At 42.2% G+C, this 24,870-nt stretch overlaps 1 protein-coding gene across 3 annotated transcripts; it reads left to right on the top strand.

Moving 5' to 3' along the window:
• The first annotated feature begins 5,437 nt into the window (after window positions 1-5,437).
• Window positions 5,438-15,675, top strand: si:cabz01007807.1 (uncharacterized). 3 transcript variants are annotated; one of them, XM_029666528.2, is made up of 37 exons: window positions 5,438-5,657; window positions 5,868-5,936; window positions 6,611-6,676; window positions 7,281-7,337; window positions 7,439-7,492; window positions 7,648-8,619; window positions 8,723-8,788; window positions 8,909-8,965; window positions 9,140-9,184; window positions 9,294-9,353; window positions 9,523-9,558; window positions 9,667-9,738; window positions 9,838-9,888; window positions 9,964-10,023; window positions 10,125-10,181; window positions 10,260-10,355; window positions 10,448-10,498; window positions 10,591-10,656; window positions 10,758-10,844; window positions 11,008-11,070; window positions 11,180-11,245; window positions 11,321-11,398; window positions 11,500-11,559; window positions 11,640-11,699; window positions 11,846-11,944; window positions 12,031-12,081; window positions 12,203-12,265; window positions 12,377-12,475; window positions 12,568-12,627; window positions 12,796-12,861; window positions 12,959-13,063; window positions 13,176-13,226; window positions 13,304-13,384; window positions 13,841-13,915; window positions 14,041-14,080; window positions 14,201-14,258; window positions 14,412-15,675. In XM_029666528.2, the coding sequence occupies exons 1-37, from the start codon at window positions 5,655-5,657 to the stop codon at window positions 15,160-15,162; spliced, it is 3,951 nt and encodes a 1,316-aa protein (XP_029522388.2). In that variant the 5' UTR covers window positions 5,438-5,654; the 3' UTR covers window positions 15,163-15,675. The 3 variants fall into 3 exon arrangements, with proteins under 3 accessions (XP_029522388.2, XP_029522387.2, XP_029522389.2); XM_029666527.2 differs by having other exon boundaries at window positions 5,439-5,657; window positions 11,843-11,944; XM_029666529.2 differs by having other exon boundaries at window positions 5,440-5,657; window positions 11,345-11,398; window positions 11,843-11,944.
• Window positions 15,676-24,870: the final 9,195 nt, after the last annotated feature.

Below are 24,870 nucleotides of genomic sequence, written 5' to 3'. Positions count from 1 at the left end.
AAGATGTGAGCGGGAATGAATGCTATCTGTAATTCTGTCATGCAGTGGAAGGTACTGGATAGTGTACGTGAACAAGGCCATTTTTAGCTTGTGTGTGTGTGTGTTTGTTTCTGACTGTGTTTATGTGCAAGTGTGTGTGTGTATTTGAAAGCTCTCATACCTTCTAAGCACAATTTAAGAGGAGAGGTGAGGAAAGGAGAGTCCACCCCATGTCCCATTGGACCTTCTTATGATCTAACAATGAACCAGCCCCTTCACTGCCAACAGGGAATAGCCAACTACTACACCCTAAACCTAGAAGCCTGACTGTCCACACGGATTTGACATTTTAGTCATTTAGCAGATGCTCTTATCCAGATAAATTAGGGTTAAGTGCCTTGTTTAAGGGCACAATAACAGATTTTCAACTAGCCCGCTACAGGGTTTGAACCAGTAACCTTTCCGTTTCTGGCCCAACGCTCGTAATCACTAGGTTACCTGCCATCCAGCAGTTATACTATAGGAAGTGTTCCCTGTGTGTACGAATTTGGGGTGGCAGGTAGCCTAGCGGTTAGAGCGTTGGGCCTGTAAACGAAAGGTTGCTAGATTGAATCCCTGAGCTGACAAGTTATAAATCTGTCTTTCTAACCCTGAGCAAGGCAGTTAACACACTGTTCCTAGGCAAACATTGTAAATAGGAATTTGTTCTTAACAGCACATCCTTGTGGAGCTCAACACTGCCCTGATCTGGATCAATGAACACACTGTTAAAGGCCCCGATTAAAACAGAACACACTTGGAGAGCTGTATGTGTGTGTGTGAGAGAGAGTGTGTCTTTTTGGTTTCTGTAGTTGCGTGCAATCATTCATAATGGCGTAGGTCGCATTTTGATCACTTTGAGCTTTACAAACCTATTTGGGGTTTGCTTGTTTCTTTCCCATTCTCTTTGGATCTCCCCATACATCACTTTGTTACTTTGTTATAGTAGAGCGGGTTGGATGGTTGATGATATTGAAGAATCCGAGGTTAAGTCGGTTTGATTAGGTGTATTTTGATGATGGTGGTGGTGGTGATATTTCTAGACAATAACAGGAATGTTATATTGATAATGAGGAGAAGGGTGATGAAGACTGAAGAACAGAAGGAATGATAAGGCTCCTCCCAGTCTTGCAAGGGAGCCTCTACCAAAAAAAATGAAAACGGATGAAGCCCCCTTTACCAGGAAAAGGGGGCGGAACTTATTGTTTGAGTTGAGAGTGGGCTAGGGTTGTGTGAATGTACACTTGTCCATTTCTTTTGTGTTTATTCTTGATTTACCTTCAATTATATGCTTTTATCCACCTTTACTTTGGACAATTTTGTTTTACTGCGTGAAGTGTTAGTTTTTACCGTCCCAGTTAGCTCAAAGGTTAAGACAATAGTGTGTTAGTTCTTGTGTAACTTTTTTAGCATTAGCCCCCAAAAAAAGGAAGAATAATACCAATAATTAACCTAAAAGAAGTTAAAGAATATCAACATACAATCAACCGTACTTGTGTGGCTAATTGGTCTGTATAATACAATGATCAACCTAAAAAATTCAATAATATTAAAAGAAGAAAAAATAATAAATCTTGACTATGTTTTTTTTCTTCATTATTAGTCAAAAGGGGCGTATTCAAAATGGCATTGGAGTGAGTTTAAGTAAGAGAGAAGATTGGGAATTGCTTGTAAATATATAGATCTAGATATGCACTGAACCAAAATATAAAAGCAACATGCAACAATTTCAAAGATTTTACTCATATAAGAAAATCAGTCAATAGAAATAAATTCATTAGGCCCTAATCTATGGATTTCACATGACTGGGCAGGGGTGCTGCCATGGGTGGGCCTGGCAGGGTATAGGCCTACCCCCTGTGGAGTCAGGCCTAGCCAATCAGAATGAGTTTTCCCCACAAAAGGGCTATATTACAGACAGATATTTGAGAGAAATACGTTTTGTGGACCAACACTTTACATGTTGCATTTATATTTTTGCTCAGTATATATGAGTGAATGTCTATTGTATGTATGTTTATGTTCGAGAACAGCTATGACCAAGTCACAGTTTAGCCCTCTTCCGCTGTACTTATCCATATATAGTAACTTTCTGTTGCTCACTTCATTTGGGCTCCCGAGTGGCGCAGTGATCACTACAGACCCTGGTTCGATCCTGGGCTGTATCACAACCGGCCGTGATCGGGAGTCCCATAGTGTGGCGCACAATTGGTCCAGCCTCGTCCGGGTTAGGGGAGGGTTTGGCCGGGGTAGGCCGTCATTGTAAATAAGAAATTGTTCTTAACTGACTTGCCTAGTTAAACAAAGGTTAAAAAAAGTCTAATCATTTGCTAACACACTACACACTGCAAATATTGAAATGTGGCCAAGAGTGTGCAAAGCTGTCATCAAAGCAAAGGGTGGCTACTTTGAAATATATTTAGATTTGTTTCACACTTTTTTGGTTACCACATGATTCCATATGTGTTATTTCATAGTTGTGATGTCTTCACTATTATTCTACAATATATAAAATAGAAAAATAAAGGAAAACCCTTGAATGAGTAGGTGTGTACAAATGTTTGACTGGTACTGTGTGTATTCAAAATGCATCAAAATCATTGTATTTGTCACAAGCCCTTAACCAACAATTACCAAGAAAAATAAGTCTTAAGAATAAATTGAAGTAATAAAATAAAAATATGCATAGATAATAAACAGAGAGTAGCAGCAGTGTAAAAATATATATATTTTTTTTTTGGGGGGGGGGGTTCAATGCAAATAGTCTGGGTAGCCATTTGATTTGATTAGCTGTTCAGGAGTCTTATGGCTTGGGGGTAGAAGCTGTTAAGAAGCCTTTTGGACCTAGACTTGGCGCTCCGGTACTGCGCGGTAGCAGAGAGAACAGTCTATGACTAGGGTGGCTGGAGTCTTTGGCCATTTTTAAGGCCTTCCTCTGACACCGCCTGGTATAGATGTCCTGGATGGCAGGAAACTTGTCCCCAGTGATGTACTAGGCCATATCCACTACCCGCTGTAGTGCCTTGCGGTCGGAGGCTGAGCAGTTGCAATACCAGGCAGTGATGCAACCAGTCAAGATGTTCCCGATGGGGCAGCTGTGGAACTTTTTGAGGATCTGAGGACACTTCCCAAATCTTTTCAGTCTCCTCATGCTCTCTTCATGACTGTCTTGGTGTGTTTGGACCATGATAGTTCATTGGTGATGTGGACACCAAGGAACTTGAAGCTCTCAATCTGCTCCACTACAGCCCGGTCGATGAGAATGGGGGTGTCCTCGGCCCTCTTTTTTTCCTGTCGTCCACGATATTCTCCTTTGTCTTGATCACGTTGAGGGAGAGGTTGTTATCCTGGCACCACACTGCCAGGTCTCTGACCTCCTCCCTATACAGCTAGGTCCATAATTATTGACAGCATTGATAAAGATTAGCAAAAAAGACTGTATAAAATAAATAATACAAATGCTGTGCTTCAGTATATTGTATGCAAAAAAAGGTACATTATATTATTTTATACTAATACAATTACTCAGAAATATATTTTGTTTAACAAGTTAAAATAAACTTTTAAAAAAAGATAAGGGGCAAAATTATTGGCAGCCCTGTTTTCCATACTCTAGCACCCTCCCCTTGCGAGGATAACGGACAGCTTTTTTCTCAAATGTTTTATGAGATTTCAGAACACGTTGGAAGGGATCTTAGACCATTCTGCCATACAGAATCTTTCCAGATCCTTGATTTGGCTAAAATGTCCTGATACTTGGTAAAGTTCATAATGTCGTTGACCTTAACAAGGGCCCCAGGACCAGTGGACGCAAAATAGCCCCATAACATCAAAGATCCATCACCATTTTTTTTACTGTAGGTATGAGGTACTTTTCTGCGTAGTGTGCTTCTTTTTTTCAACACCACACCCACCACTGGTGCGCGTGGCCAAAGAGCTCTATGTTCATGTCATCTGACCATGGCACCTGGTTCCAATCCAAGTGCCAATGTCATTTATCAAAGTCCAGGCAGTGCTATGGTATTGAATCGTAATGTGTATGACAGACACCTACAATTTACAAGTACCTTTAATTGAACACATTAAATACATTTAATCAATGTTCTTAATTCTCATATGAATTTAATATTATGATCTTTCGATTGGTCTTACCTTCAAAGAAGCCCAAAATGAGGAGACCTTGGGAAAACAATCTTGATTAAATTCCATGGAAATACTTGTTACATTAACAAATTGGGCTGTTAATTCAAGCCTTTCATTTTGGTTTCATTATATATTTTATACACTGAGTATACAAACATTAAGAACACCTGCTCTTTCCACGACATAAACTGACCAGGTGAATCCAGTTGATAGCCATGATCCCTTATTGATGTCGCTTGTTAAATCCAAGTCAATCAGTGTAGATGAACGGGAGGAGACAGGTTAAAGAAGGATTTTTAAGCCTTAAAACAATTGAGACTATACAAAAAAAATAACTTGCTTGGACTGTCTGGCAGTGGTCTGGGTGGGGAGGGGAAAACTGAAAACTAGCTGTTATTGACAGAGAGGTTTGGAACTCACTTTCTCGTTGGTTTATTAACTAATCTACTGCTCCATCCCACCAAAACAGGCAGACATTTCAGACAATCTTTTCAAAGAGCTCTTACACTAAAAGGGCATTATCATAATTTTCAAGCTTTCAAAGTATTATTCTAACCTCATAGTGTGGAAATATATATATATATATAAAGAAACAGGAAAACACGTTTTGACTGCACTGTGCCGTTTTGACTGTACAGTATTAAGACGCTTCTCCAATAGAAATCGCCAATCACACGTGTAGGCTGTCATGGTGACGTTGGCTAGCTAAACTCATGCGTAGAAAATGTCATCGGGGCTAATATACTGTAATATAAAAGTGGTACTTTATGTAGAGAACCAAATTATGTGACTTCATATTGCAATGCAAATTACATTTTACTTCACCCAAGTTATTTGCAATACATAAAGATAATTGCATATTTTCAGAGATAGAGCTAGAATTCAATGATGTAATGACACTATGAAAACTGCCCTAAACAGGTTTCATTGAGAAATTATACAGGCACGCACGCACACACACACACTCTCTCTCTCTGAGAAATAATATAGGCACGCACACACACACACACAGAGAACAACATGTATCTACACATCCATCCAACATCAACCCCCCCCCCTCCTAGACCTAGACATAGGGACCATTAAAGACAGATTTACAAGCCACCTGTAGTTTTAGGCGTACTAGCTAATAGGTATATAAATTGGCACCAATGTTTCTTTCACCAATGTATAGGAACACAACACACCTGTGCGCGTCATTGACCGCACATTCTCCTTGTGGCGAGGACAACTGGTCCGGTCATTCTCCTTGTGGCGAGGACAACTGGTCCGGTCGCATTTTATCGCTTGGATGAAGAAGGGAAGGGGAGGGAAATCAAACACGCCTACCTATTCTGTCCATCAATCATCCAATCACCAGTACACGCAGAGTGGACCAATTGCCAAGTCGCGCGGTTGGAAATACTAGTTTGGCAACTACCGAGTTCATTTCAGTGCAAACTTTCGTTTAGTGCAGACAATAGCTTACTGGATCGGATATCAACACAGCAACCATGGTGAGATCAAACTAATTTAAATGTTTTCATGATAAGTGATAGGCCTACAATGGAATTATTACGGACACGTGCGTTTGCGTCAAATCACAACTCTTCGAACTCTTGAATAATTCTAAAAGATGATTTCAGTTCAATAAGAGTAGAACGTTCAACACTTTACAAGAAGATCAAACTCCATTGTGTTTTGATGTGTTCTTCTTTCTCTGTCAGGATAAGGAGGAGGAGAGGGAAGGGGCACAGAGTGAGCCGGTGGAGGGTTTTTTGGGGGAGAGAAGACCGGTGAGTAAGAATCTGGGACAGGTTTCCCAAAAGCACAATGAAGCGAAGTTTATCGTTAGAACCATATCGTGGTTCTGAAGATGAACTTAGCCTTGAGATGCGTTTGTTCAATACCTCAGTTGAACTCCTCTCACCTCTTGTGCCCTAAAATAAAGCTTATTGACTATGCATATTTTAAACCTTGAACTTACTGTACAAAGTATGTCGTCAGGTTTTTAGCCACAAAGTACAGTAGTAAGCCCTACAGTATGTGAATACTTATTATATAGAGAGCTCTTTTTAATCTCATTAGCTGTAGCTCAGGAACTGTGTTGGCATGGCATTGTGTCTGACATTCTTTCAGGGCAGTTGATTGAGAAATGATGTTGCTTGTGATGTCAGGTGTTTTTGATACCTATGTACTCTATCACCCTTTAAGAATATTGCGAAACAGCCTGAGAAATCAACCCACCTCCCGATACTATCAGAGTGTGTGATTTGTACAGCTCCTTGTTAGGTTGTCTGGTGTAGTTTTCCTGGCCATTTTTGTACACAACACAAGGTTAATTATCCACTATAGACACAGTAGACAAGCAAGCACTGTATACACTTAGAGTATAGATAAGCAAGAAAGCTTTACCTATAGGAATTCATTCATGGAGTTATATTTAATATTTGTTTTAAAATTATTTCAGAGCATCATGAGACTACAGGGGATGCTGAGGAGAGTTTCCCAGAGTCCCTTCCGCAAACAATACAGGGTAAACAACACTGACACACAATCTCAAATCAAAATCAAATGTATTTGTAAAGCTCTGTTTACATCAGCAGATGTCACAAAGTGCTAATACAGAAACACAGCAAGCAATGGAGAGGCACGGAGGCTAAGAAAAACTCCCTGGAAAGGCAGGAAACTAGGAATAAACGTAGAGAGGAACCAGGCTCTGAGGGCGGGCCAGTTCTTCTGGCTGTATCGGGGGGGAGACCGGTCAGGGTTCCATAGCCGCAGGCAGAACAGTTTGAAACTGGAACAGCAGCATGACCAGGTGGACTGGGGAAAGCCAGGAGTCATCAGGCCAGGTAGTCCTGAGGCATGTTCCTAGGGCTCAGGTCCTCCAGGAGGGAGGGAGAAAGAGAATTAGGAGGGAGCATACTTAAATTCACACAGGACACTAGATAAGACAGGAGAATTACACCAGATTTAACAGACTGGCCCAAGCCCCCCAGCACATGGTCTATTGCAGCATAGATACTTGAGGCTATTGCAGCATAGATACTGGAGGCTGAGACGGGGGGGCTTGGGGGACACAAGCGCATAGAAGGGATATCATAACTCTTTTTGAAATCTTCCACATTCTCTTTCAGACTCCTATCCCCTCCACTTCAGAATCCAGAGATTCCTCTGACACTCGCCTGAAGCAGGTTAGACTGAATTATTATAGGGCAACTGGCAATGGTAAATGTTTAAACAATGTCCATTTATTTGTTACCCAATTTTATGCTTTAATCTCGTTCTCTCTCAGAATGGAATCAATCGTAGCTTGTCAAAAGAGAATCCATTCTACTCTTATATGAAAGTGAGTCTTTATCAGCGACATTGCATTTCCACCAGATCTCTAGCCTTCCATTTGTATGGTGGTATGACACATATGTGCAATACTATTGACAATGACTGTTTTGTTTGACTGATGTGTCAAATTGCTTACACCATGAGTTCATTTTTAACCCACAGGAATCCAGCAGTGTGACTATTGACGGGGACACGAAGAATCAGGATTCAGAGGTTCTACGTGGGCAGAGTTTAGGCACCGTCTTTGCTCCTCCGCCTGAGGTCCGGAGCACACCAGAGGGCCTCCAACCTGACAAACAGACAGGCGACAACCTTCAGACCACACCGTCTGACCAGCCCACGTATATCTTCAAAACCATGTCTGAAAGACGGTCACCGGATCTCTTCGAAACAACGGCCCTAACTCAAAACACACCAAATGTGAGCCACAGTCCTTTATTTGTCACACCTGCTGAAAGACTGGAGCTTTGGGCAACTCCTTCGAACCAACAGGACCTATTCAAAACTCAGCCTTCAAAAACATCAAACCCATTCCAAGCTCCTCCAACCAAGGGAGATTACCAATTCAAAGCACCACCCACCAAGGGAGAGTCCCTATTCAATGCTCCTCCCACCAAGGGAGATGACCTTTTCCAAGCCCCTTTGTCCATTCCAAAGGACCCCTTCCAATCCACTCCTTCTGACACTCCCAATCTCATGCAAGCCACGCCTACTGGGTCATTTGACCCTTTCCACATTCCCTCTTCCAATGCGACACCAGACATCTTTCAGCCCCTGCCTTCCAGGACATGGGACATTTTCCATTCCTCACCCAGTGACGTCTTTCAGAGTGCTTCTTTCAGTACTGACTCTACAGTCAAGCAGTCCACACCTTTATTCCAGACTTCGCCAGGGCAGAAAACAGACATCTTCTCAGGGTCAGATTTTGAGAAGACTGCTGAGCTCTTCAATGCATCACTCTCCAACACGCAGGATTTCAACCTTGCAACACCCTCTGATGAACAGTATGATATCTTCCTGATGACCCCTCACGGAACCAAACATGTTCTCCAACCCACCTCTACTGCCACGAAACATGGTACCCTCCATGCCAGATCCCTGTCCCCCACGCAGGCTTTCAATGGTACCCCCCAGGTAGTTACCTACAAGTCTTTTTTTCTCACGTCTTCGTACAGTCTGATATCCGTGTGGCCTCTCTTTCCAACACTGCAAAGAGTGACATGTTGTGACCTCTCAGGTGAAGACCTCCAACAGCCCTCCCAAACCACCACCTCAAAAAAGACAGCCCAAGTTACCGAGTCGTGTAAGGACACCTCCACCATTTTTATTTGTCCCTTTTTCTCCATGTATGTAAGCATACCAATTATTGTAATGTCTGTCTGTGATTCACTTGTATCTCATTGGGTTTCTGCTATGTCTTTAGACCGAAGCTGAGCGACCAGATCCTAAACCAGGCCCTCAAACGAAGAACACCGCTCAGGTAAGTTTCTGTGCCAAGTAAGTCTATACATACTAAGTCTATTCCTACCACAATCAGTTGAACAGCCTTTAAATGACAGAACTTTTCTACAACTTTCAGTAGACAAGACGGTGTTGTGTAGGAACATGTCATCTCTCTCTCTGTTGATCTGAGAATAACATTCTGGTTTTACAGGACAACGAAGTGGAGGTATTTGAGAACATTATTTTGACTGGCCAGGTATGTACTAGAGGGGCAAAACTTGGACAGAATGAATGTTGAACTTTTTCTTTGACTGTCTTATTGCTGTGTGTACTGAACTGGGTTTACTTTGTTAAACCCAAAACAGGAGAGATGTGTGGAGGATTGGCCTGAAAACAGTCCTGAGCTCAATCCTGACTGGAAACCTGTAAGAACTCATTTAATGGCTTTTTCTACACGTTCATTGTTTGCATGAAATGATCAACTCCTTGCCACACTCCTACCTAATATTACTGTATTTTATTTAACATGAATCTATTGTACATTGACTAGCCTATAAGTTAATCAACTGTTTGATTGTCTTTTCCCCTCGTCAGTCTGGCAAACTGAGGCTTAGGAGGGAGTCGATGAAGGTAAAGTCACCACATCAGTTTTTTTCAAATGTGTGCTTAGTGGTGGTCAATTGATACTGAAGGTGTGACTGTGGTGCTATTTCTGTTTCTCGCTCTCTCCTATCTCAGGTGGCGTCAGACTCTGATGGGGGGAGTGTAGAAGAACTGGAAGAGGATGGCGCCGGAAAACGTGCGAAAACTGTACGTCTCACACTCTTATTTGTATTCGTTCTGTATTTTAAGTGTCCGTTTCTAAATTTATATCCTTTTGTTTTCAACTTTTTCCTTTTTTTATTTCAGAAAAGGGGGAGGACGTTCAAGGTATCCTTTCTTTCCAGAAGAGGGTCAAAGGTAAATCTTTATTTTTTATGAATTATGTATATATGTTCCACTGCTGTAGTCAATAAACATGTTTTTATTCTACAGGATAAATATTCTGAAGACCTGAAGGATAGTGACAGCGGCACACTACGTCGAGGATCAAAGGTGAGGACTGTGTTATCTTTGATTAATTGTATGTGTGATGGTGTAGGTAGCTATATGGAAATGCTTATTGTCAATATTTTAATGTCATTTTTTTGGTTTAGGAGAGATTTTCTGAATCCAAGGATGGAGAGAGCAATAGTCTCCGTTGGCGGTCAAAGGTGAGTGTGTTCCTGTGTAAAGATTGTAATGAATTAAGATGTTTAATACAGTATTAATTACTTTAACGTGTTGTCCAGGGGGGCTTTTTGGATGAAGACTTCCCAAAGAAAGGGGTAGATGTCTTCTCTGCAGATTACGAAGATAAGGAGAATTACATGGAGCACGGCAAGCCGGTATTTCTTTTTAACCAGTTAGTTTTGAAAGATTTTGTGTGAATTTCATTAATTTAGTATTGTAATTGTTTGAACTTCCTTCCCCTTAACAGAAGAAATCATTCAAATTCAAAATGCCCCTTGTGCATCGCAGAGGATCTAAGGTATAATTGGACATATAATTTAGGGAAGGGGTGTTTAAAATAATTTAACATTTGTTGGAATAACTTTAAAAAAATATATTTTTATTTTTTAGGATCGGTTTTCAGCTGACCATCTTGAAAAAGCTTCAGGTCTACATTTGCCTCAACATAGAGCGAATGTATATATATATATATTTTTTTATATCTGTTTGTAAACAAAAAGAGCAATATATTGGTGTACAAAATCTGTGTTGACATAGTCCTGTGGTGTGTTTTCCAGGAGGGCTTGCTAGACGATGACTTTCCTCAGAAGGAAGTAGGATTCATATCTGCAGAGGAGAATGAAGATGAAGAAGACTCCAAACAGGTACCTATCTTCTTTATGTCTATATTTCTAGTTTTATTTTTGTTATGAAAGACTACTCATCAAAACCACTGCTGTTTTTATTGTATAAATGTTGTGCTGACAAAAGTTGCAGTCTTAACACTGATCCCTGTGGAACACCACATATGGGTTTGTCGTTTAACAGGCCCTGGGTTTGGATGAGAACTCTGAAGAGGAGCCAGAGGAACGTGATGGGACGGGTGGATTTGTATGCTTTGTCTCATGCTTAACACGTTTAGGAAGTTGACAACCGTTTCGTATGAAAAATGTATCAAACTTCTATCATTGAGACTGTTTCCATCTGTTTTTCTGCACAGAAAAAAAGTAAAGGTGTCAAAATTAAGTTTGTGCCTCACAGAGGGTTCGCAATCTGCCTCGAAAAGGTAAGGAGGGCAACGTGTACAGTAGGCTAAATGCACATGCTATTGTAGTCATGCAAAAACTAATATAACGCCAAGAATGTTTTGTTGTTGAATTCCCAGGATGAACCAACAGGCGCTCATGAATACACACCTCGCAGAGGTTCAAAGATTCATGTATGTATATACTGTGTGTAGAAATACTTGTGACAAACACAATATGTTCGTTTCTATACACATTTTCACTTGTCCATATGCAGTAATTATGTGTTTCTTAGGAGAAACCTCTTGATGAACTTAAAGGTGCCCATGGTTATACACCGCGCAAGGAGTCCAAGGTACTGTGAGTTTCTATGCGTGTACTCTATGTACACAGTACTACTGTATGTACAGTCAACATTTGTTTATTCTTTTGTAGGTTAATATTTTTGAGGAAACCGAAGAAGTGAAAGGCTACACCCCGCAGTCACACCCCAAGGTTGGATGCGTGTCTGTGTCGTAATTGTCTGTGTAGTTGTGTTAGTATTTGTGCCAACTCAAATTAGTCTATGCTGTTCAATGTACAAAGAAAATGTCAAATGACCGTATAAATGTTTGATTTATTTAATGTTTTTCTTTCAGCAGAGCTTTTTGGATGATTACTTGCCTGAGAAGGGGGCAGGTTTCTCCTCAGCAGGAGCGGTAGAAGAATATCAACAGAATGTGATGGAAGACTGCAAACCGGTACTTCCCTCTTTCTTTCACATCCCTCACTTCCTCTGTCTGCTCTTTATTTAACCTAATGACATGATAAACGTTGTCTCCTACAGAAGAAACCGTTCAAATTAAAACTCCTACATATGAATCGTCGGAAATCTGGGGTAAGGTTTTTTTGTTGGTTTCTGTGTGGTTGTGCTTTATATTTTTGGAAAATACCGTTTTTCTTTATCAAACAAGATGATCAAGTTGTGAATGTTGGTGCATTATTTTTCATTCTTACAGAGCGCTGAGGAGAATTCTCAGACTAGTAGCACACAACAGTACTCTCCACAAAGGAGATCAGAGGTTTGCCAATTTTTCTGTTTTCCCATGTGAGCAAATTATGATGCGCTGTCTTTTTACAAGTTCGATACGTGTTGAGTCCCAACTTATAAAGTGTCTCTTGTTTTTGTCCAGGAGGGCTTTCTGGACAGTGATGTGCCTCAGAAGGGAGCAGATCTCTTCTATGCTGGACAGATAGAAGATGAACAGAACGAGATGGAAGACTGGAAACCGGTACTTCTCTTTTCCTTTACACAGTAGAACTTTCTCCTCTTAAGCATTGGATGGATCCCACTCGTGCTCTAAATGTCCTCTCTCTTTAACAGAAGAAACCATCGAAATTTAAGAACCACCTTGCAAGTCGGCGCAAGTCAAGCCAAAACCAGGTAATTATTATGTTTGTGTGTAGGCCCTGAGTGTGTTGTCTGTTTATTAGAGAATGTGTCAATTTTTATATTTTTCTTTTAACAGATTTACATTGCCATTATTGGCCTATAAAGAACATCTGTATTAGTTTTAAAACAGGTCTGTGTACTTTCATTCCTTTATTCTAGGAAATGTTTCCATATGAAAAGTCACAGATTGGTTCCGAGCGCTACACACCTCGACGGGCATCCCATGTGAGGGCATTTCTATTGGTCCAAAGATACGGCTTTTGTGCGCACTTTACATTTTGTCAGCGGAAGAGTGTTGACATTCCTGTGGTATGTTTTCCAGGAGGGCTTTCTGGACGATGACACTTCTCAGAGGAGGTCGGATCTCTTCTCAGCAGGAGGGCATGGAGATTATTATGGACAGGATGATATAGAAGACTGCAAACCGGTACTGCTATTACTTTATAAACATCCTTTCTTCATTTACTGTGTGATTTTTTTTTTCTTCTTTTTTTTTTCTTTAACCCGCTGTTAATCTATATCCCATCTTTCCTCTACAGAAGAAATCATTCAAATTTAAAGCCCCTCATAAGCATCGCAAAGAAACTAAGGTAATTGTGTGTATGTGTGTGTGTGGTGTTACTGCCATATGTTTACTGATGTTAGTGTTGGTTTCTCTCTCTCTCAGACTAAAGCGAGAGATGAAAGGATGACCGAGTACCCACCAGGAGCCACATCTAGTGACTACTACTTTTCAGAGGCTGCAGAGGTACACCCATACAAGAACACATCCAACATGTACATTTGTGCTGAATCATTGTCCTATATTGGAGACAGACCTGAAACGACTGAAAACCATGGGTAGTTGTCTTGATCGGTGTTGTATGACTAACATAATAGCTTTAAAAAAAAAGCTATAAAAAAAGCCACACACACCCACGTTGTTGTCGACAACTATGGTCTGGGTCTGGCTGGCTTCTCTGTCTTGTGTGGCACATTCCTGTCGGTCATGCAACTGAACCGGATCTGCTGCATACTGTAAGGGATTTTTAGGCCTCAGGGGGAGGGAAAGCTGGCAAAGGCCATGTTTCTCATAAAAGGCAGTGCAGACTATCCCTTTGTAAGGATAATAAGGTATGCACAGCAAATAGATTCAAACTCAACCAGCAATCTCTCCTACTCCCTCTCACTTCTTTCTCACATTGTCCCCTCTTCTCTCTCGCAGGCTGAGTGGCGTTCTGCTCAGATTGACGAACAGCTTGCAGACGGTCTGGAGGATGAGGAGAAGGAGGAAGAGGGGGTCAGTATTTGACGAGTCAAATGTCGCTCACAAATCACCATCTGCCCTATTTCAATGGTAACAGTTTGAAAATGTGACTGTGTGAATGCAATGTCCAAAGATATCAGCGTTTCTCCATCTCACAGGACACTGACAGCTTGATGGAGTGGTGGAACACTGTGGAACGTGAGTCATACACACGTGCGTACACATACACATGTGCATGCACTCACAAGCACGTATGCATGCACACGCATGTGTTCGCACACACCCAGTTTGTAATCTGGGAATTGTCTTGTGCCTCAGAATGGGATGAGCTACCTTCAGATGATGAAGACAAGACGGTGAAGGACGATGAGACTAGGTATGTCCTCTTTGCGGTGATGACAACGTAATCAGTAGTCAATCTCGTGAAACATTGCTGATGTTTGAATACTTGTTCTCTCTGCATCCCTCTCGCTCCTCTCCCTCTTGCCATGTCCTTCTGTCTCTCTCTCTCTCCCCCCTCCCCCTTAAGGTCATTCACCCTACTGGCGGAGAAGGTGCACCGCGGCCTGAGTGTCTTCAACAAGGTGTTCACGGAGCGTGCCGAGGTCCTCTGGCAGTACGTCATCAAGCTCTACGCCCTCGCCGACGACATCACCTCCTTCCATAAGAAGGCCAAGATTGGCAACATCACCGGCGGCACCACTGCCGCCGTCGGGGGCGGCGCGGCCATCGTCGGCCTGGCCCTCGCCCCCTTCACCTTCGGCGCCTCGCTCATCATCACGGCTGTGGGCGTCGGAGTGGCGGCGGCCGGAGGGATCACGTCGGCCTCGGCGACCATCTCGGACAACGTGAACAACATGCAGGACAGGAAGAAAGTGGAGGTGGTTCTGGAGGATTATGAGGCGAGGATGGAGGAGTTGGTGAAGATCTTGAGGTTTGTGTGCGAGGGGCTGTATAGACTCAGGGGGCATCCTCTCCTCCGGAGAGGAACCCAGCACTACTCTGGAGACTGGGAGGTCCGCAGGGCCGTTCAAATGGTCAGCCTAGTGGATAGACCTGTGTTGAGGGCCACAGAGGTAACAGAAGGAGCTGCCGTGGCCCTCAGGGGCCTCTTCAAAGGAATGGATAAATACTTCACCAAGGACTCTCGTGAGCTAAAGAAAGGGTTTAAGAAAGAGGTGGTGTTTAAGATTAGGCAAGTAGCTCAGGTGCTGCACGAGAGCCTGATGGAGCTGAATGCTATCAGGGAGGAGCTGCAGGATGCTAATGGCAATATATGAAACAGTTCAACTCCCACAATGCAACGTGTCTTATGCAACTCATGGCCTCTACTGTCCAAGCTGAGGATTTGTTTTCAAGATCTTGATTTTTTTTTTTATACCTAAACCTAACGAGGACTTTCCCAACTTTCTTGTTCCTCTTTAAACGAAAAGGAGAAACTGAACATTTGCCTTGTAAATAAATGAAGTTACAAACTCTGATTGCATTCTGCAATTTGGACAACTATGCAGCATAAGCTTTTACTTACAAAGAACTTGTATGTATGACTTTACTGGATTGTGAAGTAGTAGGCCTAAGATCTTGGATACGTGTTTATAACTAGTTTAGGCTACACTCATGTGATATACCATGTAGCCATGGATCTAATCTAGCTATTATTATAAAACGAGTATATATTTCAACGTTTAATAAATAGGTTATTTATACTGTAACCAAATGAAATGTGCAATGTTGATAACTAATAGCGCAATGAGGCAGCTATTGGAATTGTGTTTAATAAAGATAATTATGCATTTGAACTGGTTGTAAACTTTTCACTTTGAACATTTCAACCTTGATTGTTACTGATGTAAATGTCAGTATTTTATCCTCGTGTCTTTTTTCATCCAATTGGAAATACCCAACTCGGGAGTGTAACTAATGACAGGGTTCGATTAATCTCGCCCAGGCGTCCGTGAAGGCGTGTTTTGCACCGGCTGAAAGTTGCTACATTTCGTTTGGAACCGGGCTGACTCATGGGAGTGAACCAGGTGCACTGAGTTATAATAAGAACTAGACAAAATATGTGTATAACTAACCGACAGACGTTTCCAATGGGAACAAATGAATCATAGTGGGCAGAACAAGGAGGGTGGCAGAGCCAAGCATATGAGCTAGCGAGGTCCTACTGGCATGCATTTGCGTATTTCCGTTTGGGAATGCATACTCTGTGACGTGCAATATATCAATTTGCCCTTGCATTCCAAAACAAAGCTTTAAAATATATATATTTGACAAAGGGTCAAGGAACTGTATTTGATCGATGAGGACATTTGCATAACGTCACCCCAAAATCCATCTCACTCCTTCTCTCACTGCCGCCCACTGGGCTTCCTCTCATTACCATATTTGGTAATGAGTGGAAACGCCAACCGAATGCTTCACAAATATCTGTCTCATTGTAATAGCCAAATTTTGTTTCAATTTAATCTACTCGCGTTAGCATACACCATTTAGTGATAGCTGACATTTTTCTGACTGGGATTATTCCACCTGTATGCTCCCAGAATTCTGTCTGAGCACGTGGACAGCTGAACAAGCCAACCAGCACTTCCCCTGGCTTCCTGGGGTCATGACCTCAGAGCAGGAATATAAAATGTTAATATCTTCAGTTGTGAGTGATGGAAAACAAATCTGCCTCGGTGACAATTTGAATAATTTAATGGATGTTTTGTGCACAAAGTTGATGATTAAAGTGTCTTATTAGGAATTTTCTGATTTTAATTATCTTTTGGCGCTGTCAATGGGAATTGTCTTTCTCGGCTGTGATTCAGTTAAACTGCAGTACCGAAGCAATACTGTAGGTGCAGTCAAAAGAGTGCTTCCAGACCGGAAACCTGGACCTTGGTCAGGTCATGGCCCCAAGGTTTCAGTTGGGAAGCAGGCCATCTCATGTACACAGAGGAGACTGACAGTACTTCAGTTTAACTAACGCTGAACCCAGAAAGACAATTCCCATAGATGTCCCCATAGTAAGTCCATTTTCAAAACGAACCTTTCGTTATCACATCTGTGCCAAAAATATCCATTACATTTTTCCATGAATTGTCTGAGGCAGATTTTTTTCCTTCACTCATAGCCAAAGTTATTAACATTTTAAATTCATGCTATTATATGGACGAGCTTGTGTGACATGCACACAAAGAAGGATAAACAATGAAAATCATTCATGCACAATCGTCCAGGGTCCTCATGAATAGAAGAGATCCAGCTTTTGTCAAATTAACAGATTTGACTTTACCTAGCAGGTTGGGATAACTTTTTTTTTCTTTCTATTTCATCTTTATTTAACCAGGTAGGCTAGTTGAGAACAAGTTGTCATTTGCAACTGCGACCTGGCCAAGATAAACCATAGCAATTCGACACATACAACAACACAGTTACACATGGAATAAACAAAACACAGTCAATAATAGAGTAGAAAAAATAAAATAAAAATCTATATACAGTGAGTGCAAATGAGGTAAGATAATGGAGTTAACAATAAATAGGTTATGTTGGCAAAGTAATTACAATATAGCAATTAAACACTGAAATGGTAGATGTGCAGAAGATGAATGTGCAAGTAGAGATACTGGTGTGCACAGGAGCAAGATAAATAAATACAGTATGGGGATGAGGTAGATAGATGGGCTGTTTACAGATGGGCTATATAGAGGTGCAGTGATCTGTGAGCTACTCTTGACAGCTGGTGCTTAAAGCTAGTGAGGGGGATATGAGTCTCCAGCTTCAGTGATTTTTGCAGTTCGTTCCAGTCATTGGCAGCAGAGAACTGGAAGGAAAGGTGACCAAAGGAGGAATTGGCTTTGGGGGTGACCAGTGAGATATACCTGCTGGAGCATGTGCTACGAGTGGGTGCTGCTATGGTGACCAGTGAGCTGAGATAAGGCGGGGCTTTACCTAGCAGAGACTTGTAGATAACCTGTAGCCAGTGGGTTTGGCGACGAGTATGAAGCAAGGGCCAACCAACGAGAGCGTACAGGTCGCAGTGGTGGGTAGTGTATGGGGCTTTGGTGACAAAACGGATGGCACTGTGATAGACTGCATCCAGTTTGTTGAGTAGAGTGTTGACATCGCTGAAGTCGAGGATCAGTAGGATGGTCAGTTTTACGAGGGTATGTTTGGCAGCATGAGTGAAGGATGCTTTGCTGCGATATAAGAAGCCAATTCTAGATTTAATTTTGGATTGGAGATGCTTAATGTGAGTCTGGAAGGAGAGATTACAGTCTAACCAGACACCTAGGTATTTGTAGATGTCCACGTATTCTAAGTCAGAGCCGTCCAAAGTAGTGATGCTCGATGGGCGGGCAGGTGCGGGCAGTGATCGATTGAATAGCATGCATTTAGTTTTACTTGCATTTAAGAGCAGTTGGAGGCCACGGAAGGAGAGTTGTATGGCATTGAAGCTTGTCTGGAGGTTAGTTAACACAGTGTCCAAAGAGGGGCCAGAAGTATACAGAATGGTGTCGTCTGCGTAGAGGTGGATCAGAATCACCAGCAGCAAGAGCAACATCATTGATGTGTATACAGAGAATTGAACCCTGTGGCACACCCATAGAGACTGCCAGAGGTCCGGACAACAGGCCCTCCGATTTGACACACTGAACTCTATCAGAGAAGTAGTTGGTAAACCAGGCGAGGCAATCATTTGAGAAACCAAGGCTGTCGAGTCTGCCAATAAGAATGTCGAAAGCCTTGGCCAAGTCGATGAATACGGCTGCACAGTAATGTCTCTTATCGATGGCGGTTATGATATCATTTAAGATTTTGAAAGTGGCTGAGGTGCAACCATGACCAGCTCTGAAACCAGATTGCATAGCAGAGAAGGTACGATGGGATTCGAAATGGTCGGTAATCTGTTTGTTAACATGGCTTTCGAAAACCTTAGAAAGACAGGATAGGATAGATATAGGTCTGTAGCAGTTTGGGTCTAGAGTGTCACCCCCTTTGAAGAGGGGGATGACCGTGGCAGCTTTCCAATCTTTGGGAATCTCAAACGATACGAAAGAGAGGTTGAACAGGCTAGTAATAGGGGTTGCAACAATTTTGGCAAATAATTTTAGAAAGAGAGGGTCCTGATTGTCTAGCCCGGCTGATTTGTAGGGGTCCAGATTTTGCAGCTCTTTCAGAACATCAGCTATCTGGATTTGGGTGAAGGAGAAATGGTGGGGGCTTGGGCGGGTTGCTGTGGAGGGTGCCGGGCAGTTCACCGGGGTAGGGGTAGCCAGGTGGAAAGCATGACCAGCCGTAGAGAAATGTTTATTTAAATTCTCAATTATAGTGGACATAACTTTTTTGAGTTTGTACTACAGGGTGCAAATTTCTGTTTGAAAAAGCTAGCCTTAGCTTTCCTAGCTGCCTGTGTATATTTGTTCCTAACTTCCCTGAAAAGTTGCATATCACGGGGGCTATTTGATGCTAATGCAGAACGCCACGGGATGTTTTTGTACTGGCCAAGGGCAGACAGGTCTGGAGAGAACCAAGGACTATATCTATTCTTAGTTCTACATTTTTTCAATGGATCATGCTTATTTAAGATGGCACTTTTAAAGAATAACCAGGCATCCTCTACTGATGGGATGAGGTCAATGTCATTCCAGGATACCCCGGCCAGGTCGATTAGAAAGGCTTGTTCGCTGAAGTGTTTTAGGGAGCGTTTGACAGTGATGAGGGGTGGTCGTTTGATCGCAGACCCATTACGGGTGCAGACAATGTGGCGGTGATTGCTGAGATCTTGATTGAAAACAGCAGAGGTATATTTGGAGGGCGAGTTAGTTAGGATGATATCTATGAGGGTGCCCATGTTTACGGATTTGGAGTTGTACCTGGTAGGTTCATTGATCATTTGTGTGAGATTGAGGGCATCAAGTTTAGATTGTAGGATGGCCTGGGTGTTAATTTATGCAGCAGGTTAGGATAATTAGGCTGTTAGGACAAGGGTTAGCCATGACCCTCATCCAGGACCTGCTCTCAGTGATATCATATCACACAGCCTCAGGTGAATGTAATTTGTGTTTGTGGCCAAATCATCACAACTGTTTGAGGCTAGACAAGCTAGCTAGTTAGTTGATTGTGCACATAAATTAACTTAAATGAGAATAAATTAGCTAGCTAACAGTTTCCACTCGATACACTGCATAAAGTTAGCAGTGGGGTTAAGATTAGGTTTAAAATCTGTTTTTAAGAATAGAATTGTGGAAATTAGCCAGGGTTTATGACTTTGTGGCTGTGGTAACAAACATTAGTGATGTTTACCTTAGCTAACTAGCTTAACGCTACTGTAACGTTACTGTACCGGTAGACTTGCTACTTGCTATCCAGCCAATGCTAGTAAGGGTTTGTGTGTCATCAGTACAGTCACGTTAAAGTAGCGTTAACTGGTGTAACCGATGTTAAATGGCTAGCTAGCGGTGGTGCACGCTAATAACCTTTCAATCGGTGACGTCACCCGCCCTTAGACCTGAAGTAGTTGTTCCTCTTGCTCTGCAAGGGCCGCGGCTTTTGTGGTGCGATGGGTAACGATGTTTCGTGGGTGGCTGTTGTTGATTTGTCAAGATGGTCCCTGGTTCGAGCCCAGGTAGGGACGAAAGTTATACTGTTACACTAGCTAGTTAATAACGACTGCCACTTGCTTTTGTGTGTCTCTGTGAAAAACATAGCTGGCTAACCATTTATACGCATTTATACGCATTTTCTTGTAGGCTACTAGCTAGTCATGTGATGGTGTGTTTGTTTAATAGCTACTTGAATTGTGTGTGTGTGTGCGCTCTGCGTAGAGACTGTGGGGGTGCAGCACTGCAGTGTGTGTTTGAAGACTTTCTGTGTCTGAGAGGAGTGGAGGTGACTTGTGGAGAGGGCCAGTTGCAGGGAACATACTGCTGTACGCACACAGCCATGGAGATATCAACAGCACTCCCTGTGGTATAGCCATCACTAGTAAGACAGGGAGGAGGAAGTCGAGATACAGGCGATGGAGGAAGTTTGAGATGAGGGAGAGTCTGAGAGTTGGACTTTCTAAGTCTGTTTTCTGTTTCTCTTTCTAAGTAGCCTACATGTCTATGTAATCTGGAGACACTGGGAATGTTTGATGTGGAGAGGACAGCGGACTCGGTGGAGAACATCGCAGCCACTTGGCAGTGAGGGGATTCGATTAATCTCGCCCGGGTGCAAGTGTAGGCGTGTTTTGCACCGGCTAAAAATGTATTGCGTTCTATTTGTAAGCTAGGCGCCACACGCTGGCTGACTGCGAAGTCGGCTCATAACAAAAGTGACGTCGGTTAAGCACATGGAGTAATGACTAGGATTCTTTGTTTTCACATGCAAAAGTGATTGCTTTTGATAAAACACTTTCTGCTTTCCCAATGAAAACTAGTTAGAAAATTCGAACATACAGTATCAGTCAAAAGTTTGGACACACCTACTCATTCAAGTGTTTTTCTCTATTTTTACTATTTTCGAAATTGTAGAATAATAGTGAAGACATCAAAACTATGAAATAACAAATATGGAATCATGTAGTAACCAAAAAAAGTGTAAAACATATCAAAATATATTTGAGATTCTTCAAAGGAGCCACCCTTTGCTTTGACAGCTTTGCACACTCTTGGCATTCTCTCAACCAGCTTCATGAGGTAGTCACCTGGACAGGTGTGCCTTAAGTACATTTGTGGAATTTCTTTCCTTAATGCATTTGAGCCAATCAGTTGTGTTGTGACAAGTTAGGGGTGGTATACAGAAGGTAGCCCTATTATGGCAAATCACTGAAGCTGGAGACTCCTATCCCCCCTCAAATATATATTTTGGGGTTACTACATGACTCCATATGTATTATTTCGTAGTTTTGATGTCTTCACTATTATTATGCAATAAAGAAAAACCCTTGAATAAGTAGGTGTCCAAACTTTTGACTAGTACTATATGCTTTTAATTCAAATATATGTATCTTTCTGAATGATGCACCATGCTACCTTATTGACAACATGACCGAGCAGCGCAGATTACTGTTCGATTTGAAATGCTCCTCCCTCACCGCTTTTGCTCGTTAACATCAAGGGCCATAGCCGGGTGAGACCGCGGCTCAGGTTAATCGACCTCCCTCGGTGTTGGCACTACTGCTACATTACACTGTTAGGAGTGTTCCAATAATTACATGTTTGGGTGTATGTGTGTCAAAGGTGAGGGAAGATAAGCCGGGGTTTGAGAAGATGCGTCTGGTGTGTTGAGGATATGCAGATGCACTCCAATTTCCTGGCCAGAAAGTTGACATATTAAGTCTATCCCTACACCTTACCCTTTACCCTCTACTCTAACCCTGGCCTAGCCCCTTACTCTCAAACCACTAACCCCTAAGTTTCCAACATGACCTGGCTTGTGTGTTTGTCTGTTACACATGGTGTTGAAGGCGGAGTATGCCTCATACCTGCAGCAGCACCCAGATCTCCGTGCCATGATGGCTGACTTCTTGCAGTTCCTGTTACTAGAAAAACCGAGTGACATTATTATGTTCACCTGCACGGACCTCACGGGGGTCGCCTCCCGCCGACCCCCGTGGGGCCCATTCATCACCTTTTCATCTTGAGGACACACACTATGGCTGTGTCTCAATAGTCTAATAGCTTCCTCTCACAGGCACTTTAGTGAGGACAATACTATTCTGGTTGGCAGTCACTAGTATGTAGAGTGGTGGCCCTCGAGATCAAGAATACTGATCAAGTATGAATGCTTTTATGGATGTTTAGCTTCTTATTTTGTGATAGTTTTTACTGTCTACTGATTCTGTATTGAAACAAATTCCAATCAAATCTGTTGATATGGCAATCGCAAGTTACACTTATGTCAGTTGGTGTGAATAAATAAAATGTATTATTTAATGTCTTGTATGTCTCCCATGCTTAATATCTGATAATCACTTTATCCTTTGGTGAGAATTACAGTAACTGCTACTTTGCTTTGGCTCTGATGTGATCAACCCATACATTTCTAAGAATAAAGTTATACATGAAATGATGCTCGTCTGACTCAAGTAATGCTATTGTTTGTATACCTTTGCTGCCCAGCTTTCCTAGGAATGGGACAAGCCTTTTGAATAACACAATTATGTGTGTGTATTAATACTCCAGACCATCTTGTACGATAGATTGAGACAGCATTGTCTTTCCATTCCAAACTGTCTCTACTAGGTAGAGGAAACATTGAGTGCAAATGAAAAGCAACATTTCATCCATGTATCTACTGGCACTTCAATGAACTTAAGAGGCAGGGTCAACTCAGTTAGTGGGGACAGTTCAGGACGGTGATCACACACCAGATACTGCATCGTTACACTCTTACTCTATTACATTTTCTAAATGCTTTAAGGAAATGTATTGTGACCTAAACATAATGTAGCTTATACTAAAGTCTGATGAAATGTTGTCTTTTTTTATTTGATGTGATCAGTCTTCAACAACCAAAAAAATTGAACAAAATCAAAAACACCTGTTTTGCTGTAATAAGAGGACTACAGATCCCAGAGTACACCTGACGTTACCAAGCTATATCTGTACCAAGCCGTGGTTGCTGTTGTGATTGTGTTGCGTTCAATAGCAAATATCATCCAACTGTCTTCTGAGGTGCACAAATAGAGCAAGCTAGAGCACAGTCTTTGTCCTAATTTCCTTGTAGACAACATTTATTTAATGTTTCCAGTGGTTGTGCTTGCATATTTCCCCTCCCCTCTAATCAAGATCCACAATCCGGTGCTGGAATGCAGGTCCCCACTCCATCATGCTCGGTGCTCAAGCCTCATGTCCACCAGATGCATCAAACTCTTTGCATCCTGGGGAAGTAGTTCATTGTCAATGGAGCAGTCCGAAACGTTACGGTGCGTTCTGTGAACCGCATGCATTCAATAGTTTCAATGCGTGCGTTGTTTTACCATGCGGTGGTACAAACCGAAGTACACACAGACTCCACCTAGCTATCTTTAACTAGTTGAAAAGCAGGCTAGACAACATGCATTTGATGGACCTCAGGCTGGGCTCCAGTACTAGTGCGTATGCACTAATGGACTCCTGAAACCGGAACTCGCAAGATGTCAGCCCCCACGAAAGATTGTATGCGACAGAGAGTAGAATATATTGAAAACAATGGTTGGACAAATTGGAGGCAGGCTCTAGTTCTTATTATAGCTCAGTGGGACAGGTGCGCCACTCTGTCAGAAGGCAAAATCAAAAGTTACGTAATTAAGCACATGTATTAATGAGTAGGATTCTATGTTTTCACAAGCAAAAGTGTTTATTTTTTTATTTTTTTTACAAATTCTTTATCTGCCTTCCCAATAAAAACTAGTTTGAAAATTCAAACGTTTATTTTATGGAATAAATATTCCTGGATGATGCAACCTTGTTGACAACATGACCGAGCGGTGCAAATTACTGTTTGATTTGAGATGGGCGCTTCGCCCGATGATATGACGGGACATATGCCGGTAAACCCCGGGCCAGATTAATCGAGCCCCCTCAATAACTCTGACTGTAAAAAATTATCAATACTAGTGGGCGGGTCTTCTCAGTTCTTACATCTCAAACTTTTCACAAAGCGCAGAAACAGGGCATTTGGCTTTCACAGTTGGGTTCCGACTCGAGTGTCTGGTGTACTGCTCCCCTTTGCGATAAAATGAGCTTATCATAAACCGGAACAGAAAGAAAACGTTGAATGCAGTCATGTTTGTGTTGAGCTCCCGAGTGGCGCAGCGGTCTAAGGCACTGCATCTCAGTGCAAGAGGTATCACTACAGTCCCTGGTTCGAATCCAGGCTGAATCACATCTGGCCATGATTGAGAGTCCAATATGGTGGCGCACAAAACGCCCAGGGTAGGCCGTTATTGTACATAAGAATTTGTTCGTAACTGACTTGCCTAAAAAATAAAAACCCTATTTCTCGTCAGTCGGCTAATTCCCATCGCTGCA

The sequence above is a fragment of the Oncorhynchus nerka genome, linkage group LG8 (assembly GCF_034236695.1).
Source record: "Oncorhynchus nerka isolate Pitt River linkage group LG8, Oner_Uvic_2.0, whole genome shotgun sequence".
Classification (NCBI taxonomy): Eukaryota; Metazoa; Chordata; class Actinopteri; order Salmoniformes; family Salmonidae; genus Oncorhynchus; species Oncorhynchus nerka.
The sequence above is the reverse complement of the archived record's forward strand: the minus strand, read 5'-3'. Positions and strand labels throughout refer to the sequence as shown.